Source organism: Limulus polyphemus, unplaced genomic scaffold, assembly GCF_000517525.1.
Source record: "Limulus polyphemus unplaced genomic scaffold, Limulus_polyphemus-2.1.2 Scaffold4432, whole genome shotgun sequence".
In the NCBI taxonomy this organism is placed as follows: Eukaryota; Metazoa; Arthropoda; class Merostomata; order Xiphosura; family Limulidae; genus Limulus; species Limulus polyphemus.
The window spans coordinates 76,233-89,177 of record NW_013670042.1 but is presented as its reverse complement, the minus strand read 5'-3'; the positions used below and the strand labels follow the sequence as shown (position 1 = coordinate 89,177).

The window sequence follows — 12,945 nt, the reverse complement described above, 5'->3', positions numbered from 1 at the left end:
CTGATTGTAAGATGGAAAAGCATCATCGATAAGAATGGATACTATTTCATTTGATAAATGTTTTGTTTTGATATGTAAGATTTCTGGTTTTTCATCTAAAAAAGCGACATTAATTTATTGACGACCTATACGACCTATATTTATATACGCGTATGGAAATATAAAGTATCAACATCGTGTTTGAAAAAAAAAAGGATAAACGTCTGTTAAAAATAACTAAGTTTAATATCCTATAATCGTGGATTGCTCTGGAATAAATTGTGATGTTAGATATTTATCTTAGAATTATATTTTAACTTAGTAAACAAAGTACCATGTAAGATTTTTGACTCGACAGGATCGAATAATTTAGTATAAAAAACCAATAAAAAATATAATACATAAATGTATTTAAAATCGCGAAAGGTGACAATCATAGTAGCTAAGGAAAGAATAATTTTGATTAAATGAACTGTATGTTTAAAATATGAGAAACTTTAATGATTAAAAAAATACCAATCATAGAAAATGTGAACGCTGTGCTGATGGCCAACTAAATAGGACAATAGTTTGAAAATAATCAGAAAAAATGCTAACAAACTCTTTATATTTTCGAAGATGGAGGGTTTGTATTCTTATATTTTTGCTAACAATGAATTTTGGATCAGATTAATATTAATTTTCGGTTACAGCAAGCAGTGTACTTAGACCAAAACTAAAAACAAACTGGCAATCAGTATAGATAATTAATATATTTTTCTTACGTTTCTGCTTATAAATATTAGAATGCATTGTTTCATCGGCTGGGTGTTCTCGATGTTAACGATATTTTCGCCCGTAATCCCAATAATATCTCACGAAGTTCAACAAGCTTAACAAAGTTAGGTTAGTCCTAAATACCTATATTAAACTAACACTGTAAAAACATGTTCATAATAGAAGTGTACTAATGAACAATAAATAAAATTAAAAAGTAATGAGATTTGATATACTAAGTAGTATAACCAGTACTGTTAATGAAAGTAACAGTAAATAAACCAGAGGACACTCAGTACAGCGCATACCTCTGTCACGCAGCGTTAATCGTATTCGGCTCTCAAAAAATACGAAAATGTGTCCGTTTGTCCGAAGTTATCAACGGACACGGACCATTTTTGGCAGAACAATGAGGAAGAGCATTCTACATATGTCCACCAAGTTTCATCAAAATTTGATAATGTTTGACTTAGTTATAGAAAAAATAGTGTGAAAAATCGGTCCCCATGTTAACAGGTAGGGAATGTTTGGATTTTCGGACCTGTGAACTTGACCTTTGATCTTGACCATTCAAAAACTGATCACTTCTACGTTTGGTTATAGTCCAAATGAACAGCTTTCGTCAAAATCCATTCAGCCGTTTACGATAAATCTTGCTGACAAAACACACACACACACACACACAGGGGTGAAAACGTAACTTCCTGTCACCTTCGGTGGCGGAGGTAATAATATAGTATACTTTACTTAGGGAACAATACAATCTATTCATTACAATGTTCAAGAGTATGCAGGTTATGAGGAAATAAAACAATATTTATCCTATCGAAGCTACTCATAAAAATAATTACATCGTAAAATAAGATTAAAAAATCCAGCCAGATATTTTAACTTGAGTTCATCAAGGTGTGACTCAACATTTTTATGTCTGATAAGAAAAAGTCACTGGACACAAGTCTTTTGTTCGTCATTTTGCAGAAAATTCTCTGGGAAATTGTTACTCATCTTCAGCACAGACCAAATTCTTTACTTTTCTTAAATTATGCTCCACCTGATAAAGAAAGTAAACCTAAAATTTAATTAATATTCGAAATAATATTGAGCTCGGCCTCTCAATTTCTAATTTATTAGTAGGGGAAATAAATGTAAATCTGAAAAAATTAAGGCACCATTTTCTTTAGATATATTTAAGTAATTGCGTTAGAATTAAATCATTAAATACATATATAAAAATTATATATAATCAATCATAAAATCAGGTATGTGAAAAGGGCTGAACTTCTTAATTTAATGATGGTAACTGACAAGAGGATATATATTATGATCAATTATGACAACCTTTGTTTCCTTATGCTATACTACTACAGGAAAAATAGTAAAAGTAGTCTATGGATTAAGCTCAAGAACCCCAATCAAGCTGATAGAAAGATTCAATCTTTTTCCTGCACCCTACAAAAAGTGTTGTATTACATTCAAGAACCTAAATCAAGCTGATAGAAAATAGTCAATCTTTCTCCTGCACCTCACCAAAAGTGTTGGATTACATTCAAGATCACAAATCCAGCTGATGGAAAAAGGTCAAACTTTTTCTGCACCTCACCAAAAGTGTTGGATTACATTCAAGATCACAAATCCAGCTGATGGAAAAAAGTCAGTTTTTTTCTGCTCCTCATCAAAGGTGTTGTTTCATCTGGCTATTAGTTATGTTTCTATATAATGACGCTTTTAATGAATCTTCAAAGAAGAGGTGTTCGGGTAATTTCTAAACAAATGTTGTTGCTGTAGTAAACAAATATATATATACCAAATCCTTAAAGCCGGAGTTGGGTATTGGAAATTAAGTGACACATTATTTAGTTGCGGTGAAATGCAATATACTAGGACTACATTTCAACAATGTTTGGCGTGTCGTAGGTTGTGTAATGCCACCGGACATTGGTTGCTTTTGGAAGTAATACTTAACAACCATTTCCAACGTAAAATATTCATACACTTAGATCATAGAGATGTGTTTATATCGGGGACTTAGAATATTCTAGAGGGGATAGCCCTTCTGTGTAATATCATTGAAAAACATAGGAATAGGGATCAACTTGAGTCACCTGTACCATCCAGAGAGAGAGATCTGCAGCAAGATGTTCCACAGCCATGGTATGGAAAGGTGAGAATCCATAAACAAAATTTACCACATAATGCATTATTTTAATCAATCCATTCACGTAGTATTGGCTAGGATATTGAAATTTTACCGTAACACTTTTGGTGTTTTTTTACGGCTTATTTATAGGAGATTTTGACTAGAATAAAGACAGGGATTGAGAAATGGGAACATCTTCAATTATCTTAAGTTAACCTGAATGTTTTAGAGAATATACCTGTACGTTTTAAAACTGCAAATGAAACTCTAGTGTATATATAGAAACTCCAACACAAATAGGAGCAAGATAGAATATCTAAACATTAAAGTTTGATATGTAAAAAAATAGTAAGAAAAACTAGCCATACTAACCAATATTTTCAATAGCTTCCACAACTTGCTCCTTATGTTTTGTCATAGAAAATGTGAAATCCATCAAATAATACAGATCCACTGGATAGTCTTCCGCTTGCGTGAAAGTAATTTTGAACTTCAAAGGAGAATCTGTGTGAAACAGATAAAAAAATACAAGTGTGTTACATCAGAAAATGACAAACAAAGAGAGAAGAGAGCATAGACGTTATTTTTTCTGTGGCAATATACCATGCAATATTCTCAGGAGAACAAAATATATCAGAATATTATTTAATATTTTGAAGCACACAACGTTTCAAGCAAGACGTATTTCATTAAAATCAAACAACTGATCAAAAACATTCAATTTATCAAACACTTTAAAACCAGTTCATTTGATGACCATCTTATCATCATTCTAACCTGGCTGTTTAAAGTTGATTGAGATAGAAAACTTGGGCAATCAGCCGGTTTTCACAACATTTCATTAGTGACAATTTGAAAATAAAATAAAATAATTACAGTGAAAAATATACTAAAACAGAGAGATGTGTGTATAAAAATAATGTTAATACACTTAGTTCAGCCCCCAAGTGGCACAGCGGAATGTCTGCGAAATTACAACGCTAGAAACCGGGTTTTGATACCCGTGGTGGATAGAGCACAGATAGTCTATTGTGTAGCTTAACTACAAACAAACAAACACTCAAGTCAAAAACGTATTATAAGGTTATAATTTGTTTTTGAGAAATTTTAAACTAAAATTATTTAACAGTCATGTGGAAGACGTTTTGTATCAATGCCCATTGGAATCTAAAGATCCAAATAGGATTTTAATGCCCATTGAAATCGAAAGATCTAAATAGGATCTTGCTTTAATCAGCTTGTAAAATGTAAGTCTGGCACTAGGACTTACAGCACGCTTGTAAAATGTAAGTCTGGCACTAGGACTTACAGCACGCTTCTTTTTCTCATTTCTGACATTGTTATGCTTAAAACTAGATCGACTGTTACACATCGATTATATGAAGCTTCTAGCTTTTGTTTGTTTAACATCAATACAAACCTGAAGCTATTTTAGGTTGACAAAGATCACCAAAAACAGAGGCAAGATAGCTAACCATACAATGGATACAGTAAAGCTCATAATGTATTCATCTACGTCAAGGTCAGAAGGCCCATGGTTAACATGGCATATTTACGAGTTAATGATGTTACACAAAGGGCAGTGTAGCTTAGTGGTTAACGTTTTGGACTAGAAATTGAAAGGTTTCAGGTTCGAACCTCACTCGTGCCTAATCGTTGTGCCTTTGAGTAAGACACTTCGTACACTCTAGAATATGACAATATTAGAGAAGTATCAAAAAGACACGTAACATTTTCGTATATTCTAGGCTGGTGAGTTTCACATGAGTACTGGTTTTTCATTAGTTATTCTGAATTGTCACCAACGAACAGTTTTAAATTACCCAAAGGCACTGTCAGTTACTTGAAGGTTATACTAATAAGATATATAAGCTTCGTGTGCTTCTTACGTTTTACGAACCATAAGTTACATGTAAGCTGTGCAGCTCTTTAAGCATTCTTCAGAAATTTAACAATTTAAATCCACACCATAATATATTATTACTTTCTCATTTTTCTTCTTAAGAGAGATAAACAATTTACTATTAGCTAAAAAGTAATCGATAATGACCTGTGTAACAACGCTGTATTAACAGGAAAAACAACAACAACAAAAGTACATAATTGATCATTAATAACAAATTTGATCCAACAATCCAACAATGTATTTTAAGCTCATTTGGATCTTCTGAAATATTGTCAAACTCAACCAGAAAGTTAAAAAGTAGTCAGGAATCAAGAAAAGAAGCATAAATATGTTATTTACGTAAAGCGGTTTATCTCAAAACAAACAAAACACATAATTAACTTACATACTGATGTAAACTCTTTCTAACCCAATAATGTTAACAGATGGATGGATCATTGCAAAATCTAAATAGAATGAGCTAAAACGTAAATGATCTTTTTGTGAAAACAGCGGTCTAAGGATGAATGCTCATTTAATTCCATCTGGCAGATTCCAGTTGCTTATGCCACTTTTTATCTTTCTGTGTGAAATTATTTATGATGATCTTGTTTTTGTCTACTTAACCGCAAATAAAGTCATAGTAGCTACAATGGTTTGAATGTGGCCAGTTTGCACCAGTAATGAATTTACTGTATATTAACTTCAGTGGGTCTACTGTGGCCAATTTGCACACAAATTGGATTTATTAGATGATATATATATATACAGTGGTTTGACTGTGGCCAATTTGCACCAGTAATGGAGTTATTAGATGGTAACTACAGTGAGTCCACTGTGGCCTGTTTACACCAGTAATGGATTTATTAGATTGTAACTACAATGGTTTGACTGTGGCCAGTTTGCACCAGTAATGGAGTTATTAGATTGTAACTACAGTGGTTTGACTGTGGCCAGTTTGCACCAGTAATAGATTTATTAGATAATAACTACGGTGGTTCGACTGTGGCCTGTTTTCACCAGTAATGGATTTATTAGATTGTAACTACAATGGTTTGACTGTGGCTAGTTTGCACCAGTAACGGATTTATTAAATTATAAAGCTTATTAACACCCACAACTGGCCCAGACTTTTCATGAAGACATTCTCTGAGCGTATCACTATCTCATATTAAATGGTCTGCAAACCAGCTTCCATTTACTTAAATTTTAAGTGTATTATATCAAACACATATATTGGCATATATTATTGTTCTAATTCTTTCAATTAATTTGTCAATTATGAGCTATCTGATCTCAATGGACATAACCAATATGTCTTGTTGTGCAAGAAACACAGATCATTGGTATAAGCGCTTAAGCTGAATAGCTCTATGCCAATATATCTTAAACTCGACACACCCATACTGTTGACTCAGTTCGGCCATAACAATAGCCCATATTGCTACATGTTTCTTAGAAAGATGCTCTAAGGATTTTGAGAAACAAAGTACCATATGTCCGGTGACTTGGGCTCTTGTCCAGCCTTTTCATTCCAGCTCTTGGCTAAAACAATAGCAGGATGACCACACCAAAGGAGAATACCTCAGCATGTAGGTTTGGCTTTAAACAAAATTATCCAATAGTCATTGAGGGATATTTTCTGTCTCACTGCACAATAAAATCGAATGAGATAGAATAAAACCTCACCTTGAAAGAGTTTATAAAGAACAAGAGAACAGAGAAACTGAACGCCTGATGTCAAAACAATTTCTGCACCCATATAATAACAAAAATCATCTGTCATCTTGGGTTAGATGTCAAAGGTCAAACAGGTTTATTATAATGCCATACTACTAGTAAATAAGTTTCAAATTTCCGTTTTTGATGATAATATTGAAAAAGTAATATAAAATTTTTATAGAATATAAACAAGTTATTCATTTAAATAATAGTGTTAAAATATTACTCAAAGCGTAAGGTAAGTTTTAATCTATCAATAAAACTCACATCTTTATAATATTTTTTCCAACAAAAACAAAACATAAAATCATGTATAACATTGTCAACATGGTAATAACTTGTAAAAGTTTTTATTTAATCTGGCATATACAAGTAACATATTTTCACATATATTTTCCCTAAGAAATGTAAACGAAAGTATTACTCATTCTTTTTCAGTCGAATGCTGATTTCAATTATCTGTTTGTATTTTATTTAACAAAAGTTTATGACAGATGATCTTGAAATATAGCGTATGAGAACAACTTACCCTTTCGTAGTCTGAGCTTAACTCTGCTAGGTCTAAGTTGTGCAATTTCAGGTTCTCCGTTGTTGCTAGTTTCACCATTATTCAGGGACATATCACTCTAACCAAGAAAATATTAGGTATTAATGGTAGCTCTCAAAGGATAATGGCATCTGTGTTTTGAAGCTCATTATGTAATAATGTTGTTTAATTACATTTAATTGATTTTTCTCCATATAGCAGGTAAATGTTCCGGTGGTAGTGAAGTACAACCTTTGAAACTTACAAACTAATCTGCTATCAAAAATGTAAAGATTTAAAACTCCAGTTGTTTCTTTTGTAAGTATATGATTTTAACACAGTTGTAAATGACACAGAATATAAAAACTTATGATTATATAACCGAAGGTGCCCCAAAGCCCTGTAAAAATCAACATTTTTAAGTATTTAAAAGACAACAACAACAATTACTTAGTTTTGCTACTTCACAAACTTTTTAACAACGACCCTGTAGCAATGCTTCCATGATATCATGGATGTTTCAGAGAACAGTGAAGACAATATTGTCCCATTTTTTTACAGCTTTCCACAAAACGTTTTAGGTCTATGACTTCCAAGGGCACACTTAAGCAGACTAAAGTCACAAAAGACCATTGGAACTACATCAGGGTACTTGACAGATATGTGACAGAATGGTATTGTTATGATGCCAGTTTCTTCAGCCATATTTCTCACGAAAATAGACATTGATTTCGTAGCGTGCCTGGAAGCCTGTGAACTTTTGACTTTTAAGCCTTCGTCAACTCTAAATCCTTGCTTATTATATTACTAGCAACACAAGAAACATGCCATGTCTCACAACAATGACTCTTTGGACTATTGTCCTGATTAGATGGAGACGTGGTTTCAGAGCCGTGGGAGCTTTGAAAAATAAAAACTCCTTTCTTTGAAATGTGTTCTTTTGCTCTAAATTCTTTAATTATCTGAACAGTCTCGATGCAGAATATTTCTATTCAGGTAGAGTAGTCTTCTACTCCTCCATCCCTGTTCCATTCAAGTTTTACAATAACTAGTACAAGCCCAGTCAACATGGGTTTCATTTTACATGAGGGATAGTTGCCTGTCTATCACATGAACCTAATTATGAAACTATCTTAACATTTGTAGTTAAACGTAACTAAGTTGCATGCGCAATATGTAAATTACGCTTCGTGCCTGTTACCACGCGGTGAAGTATTGAGAAATTTTCAAGCACGTATTTTTCTGTAATAACGATCTTCAAGGTAGATTTTTTCTTGTACATAATACACAGCTTATCCTATAAGTCTACATAACTCTTTTCTTGTACATAATACACAGCTTATCCTACAAGTCTACATAACTCTTTTCTTGTACATAATACATAGCTTATCCTACAAGTCTACATAACTCTTTTCTTGTACATAATACACAGCTTATCCTACAAGTCTACATAACTCTTTTCTTGTACATAATACACAGCTTATCCTACAAGTCTACATAACTCTTTTCTTGTACATAATACACAGCTTATCTTATATGCTCCGCAGTGGCACAGTAGTATTTCTGCGGACTTATACTGCTATAAACCGGGTTTCGATACCCGTGGTAGACAGAGCACAGATAGCCCTTTGTGTAGCTTTGTGCTTAATAACAAACAACAACATCTTATCCTACATAACTCTTTTCCTGCACATAATACACAGCTTATCCTACATAACTCTTTTCTTGCACATAATACACAGCTTATCCTACAAGTCTACATAGATCCTTTCGTTCACATAATACACAGCTTATCCTACAAGTCTACATAGATCCTTTCGTTCACATAATACACAGCTTATCCTATATAAATCATTTCTTGCACATAATACACAGCTTATCCTACAAGTCTACATAAATCCAATAAATCTCATTAAACTATGACAGTCTCGTTAGCTTTTCAATACTAGAAATAAACGACCTTATAACATCAAATTGTTGTTTTAATTTAATTATACACTTAACGTTTCGCTTTGCAGCTGCTTCAGGAGCGTTTCACTGAAACACAAACCGTAACTGACAGTACATAGCTTCAAACAAACCACAACATGCCAGTAGGGAAGACTATGTCGAGGGCAAGAAAGTGAAAGTCCTACGAGACACTGGGTGCAGCAGTGCGGATGTTTGAAGCTTTGTACTGTCAGTTACGGTTTGTGTTTTAGTGGAACGTTCCTGAAAAAGCTCTAAAGCGAAACAATGAGTGTCTAATTAAATAAAAACAACAATTTGGTGTTATAAGATCGTTTATTTCTGGTATTAAAACGTCTTCTGTACACCAATATACATTACAGAAATCAACTAATGAGTCTAGTTGGATTGGTGTTGTTTCTATACTAACAGCTTTGCCTGATTACGTAACAAACAAGTTGGCGTCGGATGATAACAAATAGCATTATATAGCTTAGATATCTCAAACTTACACAAATGTTTAAATATTATCAAGCTTTGTATTAGGCAAACATAGAAAATAAAGCAGTTGTTTCATACTCTCAAATTCTATTAAGAAGACCTGGTAAAAATTGTATTAATATGCAGCAAACACTGCATTATAAACTTCTTTCTTACACACACAAAAAAAAGGTTTGAAATATACAGTGGTTGAAACATAATGTCACCAGGGTATTGAAGCTTTTAAATAACAAAAATAGGTGAAGGCGAGTCATGCACTAAAAATGTCGTTGCTTGGCTTAAAAAATAGGTAAGGCAGTGAAAATGTAATACAACGAATATTGCATCTATTTATAATACTTATCATGAAAAATGATAACAACGAAATGCATTGTGAGTTTGTTGAGAAAGTGTTACTATCTATTATTCACTTAACTCAGTATTAAATGGAGTATCTTGCACACATCGTTATATAAGTTTTGAGAAAACACGAAGTTTTTATTCAACGTCGTTTAGCCTATTTCTATTTATTCGGCACGACAATCTGCTCAACTAAATTTTTATTTAACTCTATTTAACTAATTACTTTGAGTTAGACACTTCTGATAAGTTTTCTTTTTACAGTTTGTTTGAACTCACATTCTATATCTAACCACAGTTTATAATACGGAATTGTTCATTTACTCTGGCAGTTAACATAATAACAATAAATATTTTCAAATTGAAGATTAAAACCTCAATAAATTGTGTACTAAAATTATGAAAATTATTCTAGGAATCACACTTAAACATAGCGTCTTTGTTTTGCTTCATCTTAAGCATAAAGCTACACAATGGACTATCCGTGTTGTGTCCACCGCAAGGATCGAATCCCAAATTTTAGAGTTAAAAGCCCTCAAGCTTACCGCTGGGCCACCGAGAAGCAGCACGTGTATTACTGCATTCCGTAAAAGACGTGGACACGTGAGTTATAGATCTTTATAAACTCACAGATAGCCTTTTGTGTAGCTGTGTGCTAAAAACAGAAAACAAGAAATATGTTTTATAAATTTGTTAAAGTTAATTGCAAGAAAAACTAGTTGAAGTATAGCCACAGAAACAAAATACGATCGTGGAAGTATCTTAAATAATTTGACGATACTTGAATTAAAAAAAAACTGCGTAGTTAGCTTCAGAATAAAATATTTCATACACATTAATTTCGAATTCTATGAAACAAACCTCGGGGATCAGTGTCGAGGGCTGAGGGTTGATGACATCTTCCTCTCGACAGTGACCAGGGTCTTCCTTAGGAACACATCTTTCATAGATCGACTGCTGAAAATACAGAATGATTGGTTAAAAAATGCCACTTTGAGACCACTTTTAAGTTATTTTTAGTTTTAATAATTGACTTATAATTCAGAGATATGAGTGAATATTTAGTCATCATGCAATGTATGAAAGATTATACTACACTGAGTTATTACAGTGTAGAGAAGACAAAATTCAAGATATGTCGTTTAGTTGTTGAATAGTATAGACTAAAATAATACAAGTCTGTATTTCATGAAATAGACCTCTGGTAACTCAGAAGTAAGCTTCAGCAGCTAATAACGCTAAAATTTATGGTTCGATCCCTGCTATTGGTTCATTGCTAATAGCCCATCATTTAGCTTTGCGTTAAAACAATTAAACCAACATTTAACGAACTTATTATTTGGAAGACTATTAAACAAGCGAATTATACCATCTTTGCTTCAGACTTAAAAAATATGACTTTTTCAATATTTAAAAGCGTTGGTGTAAATTTTGTTATCAAAAATAACTATTGTATTTTTAATCTGACAAATTACTGATTCCGTATTCTCAAATATATATTTAATTCTGACTGACTTTAGATGAAAATGTCATAGCGCTGGATAGACATAACAAAAATAACTAATTTTGGGGATAATGTTTATACTGAGCATAGAACATTTGTTTACTACATATTTTAATTTTGGTAATATGACGTAACGTTTTCTCATGTTTGTTTTTTTGTTGTTGTTCTAAATATCTACCATTTATCAGATTCTATATAACGCCTATTTAACATAAACATTTTACAAATAATAGTTTCACGATAAAAAATAAAAATATTAATTATTTGATGGTTTTCATTTGGTTATTGTTAAGTGAAGAGCTACACAATGGTCTATCTGTGATGTGCCTCACCATCGGTATCGAACCCCGATGATCAGCATTATAAGCCTTTAGAAATACAACTGAGCTACTGGTGAGGAATTGATAGTTGGATTTTGTTTGTTTGAAGTTAAGCACAAAGCTACACAATGGGTTATTTGTGCTGTGCCCACCATGGGTATCGAAACCCGATTTTTAACATTATAAGTCCGCTGTGCCACTGGTGGGCTTGATGGTTGGAATAAGTAACTATAAACAAGAATCTCATGCCTAACTGTAGAAGTCACTGCAGGTTCATCATGTTTTTTATTGTAATTTATCTTTTTTTGTTAAGAACATTTATCAATATTTTATTTCATACAGACCAGTAATTATAGTTATAATTTCTAAAAATTTACTTTTGTAATTATATAAAAATTTGTAGCAAGTTGAAAACTTCACTGTCATAACCAGCATCTGTAAAAACGCAGTATTATGCATAAATTGAAGACTACACAATCATCATCATGTGTTTTAAGACCAAAACATGCTGAGTTCTTTTTATGCAGATATTTCAGAACTTCGTAATGACTGAAACAAAACGCATATGAAGTAGCTTTAGAGTTTATTTCTTTAACATTTTGTGTCACCACCGTTAGCTGTAATCACTGCCTGAGGTCAATAAAGAATGCTTTATTTAAGATTTTAGAAGTACTCCAGGAGTCTTTCAGAAAAACGGAAGAAAATGTTATTCAATTAAAAATAAACTAAATATTACATTTGATCAATAAGTAATGGAATGACATATCCTTCACCTGATGCCTATCTTCGAAATCATGATATTAAAGGACGTTTTTTCTACATATCAATGGCAAAAAGAAAAAAAACAATTCATTAAAGATTTTTTCCGGTTTAAACATTCATTTTTCAAACACCAGATACGCTACAAGTATTTGTTACGTCATCATGGTCAATAAAATAGCCTGCAGCGTTTTCAATCCCTGTTTTTCTAATTCATCTACTTTATAATATTTCTCTAGTTTCTGCATGTTGTTATTCCAGGAGTGTTAATTATTTTAATTTTAAGAAAATTTCGAAGTCCTTACACTCTTTAGTAAAAACTATACTTTCTGTTAAATTCTGTGTTAAAAACAGATACTATACCTTGGTATATATTGGTTAAATTAGATTTAGTTCTCACTTTTAGATGTAACTACTAAAAGTATTTGGTAAAGTTCGTTAAACAACAGTTAATTTTTAGATTGATTAATATTTTATGATAAAACACAAATGTCATAGCGTGGTACTTTATTTTTCATAGGCTTCATACACTTTCTTGATACCTAGTCAAGCATTTTTAAATCATTTATA

At 32.3% G+C, this 12,945-nt stretch overlaps 1 protein-coding gene across 1 annotated transcript in view; it reads right to left on the bottom strand.

Annotated features, from left to right (window-relative positions):
* Positions 1-3,244: 3,244 nt before the first annotated feature.
* Positions 3,245-12,945, bottom strand: part of LOC111088782 (integrin beta-1-like) — a gene marked incomplete at its 3' end in the record, with an annotated part of 16,935 nt that continues 7,234 nt past the window's right edge. The window contains exons 4-6 of the mRNA XM_022399760.1: positions 10,654-10,749; positions 7,009-7,105; positions 3,245-3,376 (exon numbers count right to left, since the gene is read on the bottom strand). Coding sequence (XP_022255468.1) covers positions 3,245-3,376; positions 7,009-7,105; positions 10,654-10,749 — 325 coding nt within the window. The remainder of the gene's footprint in view (positions 3,377-7,008; positions 7,106-10,653; positions 10,750-12,945) is intronic.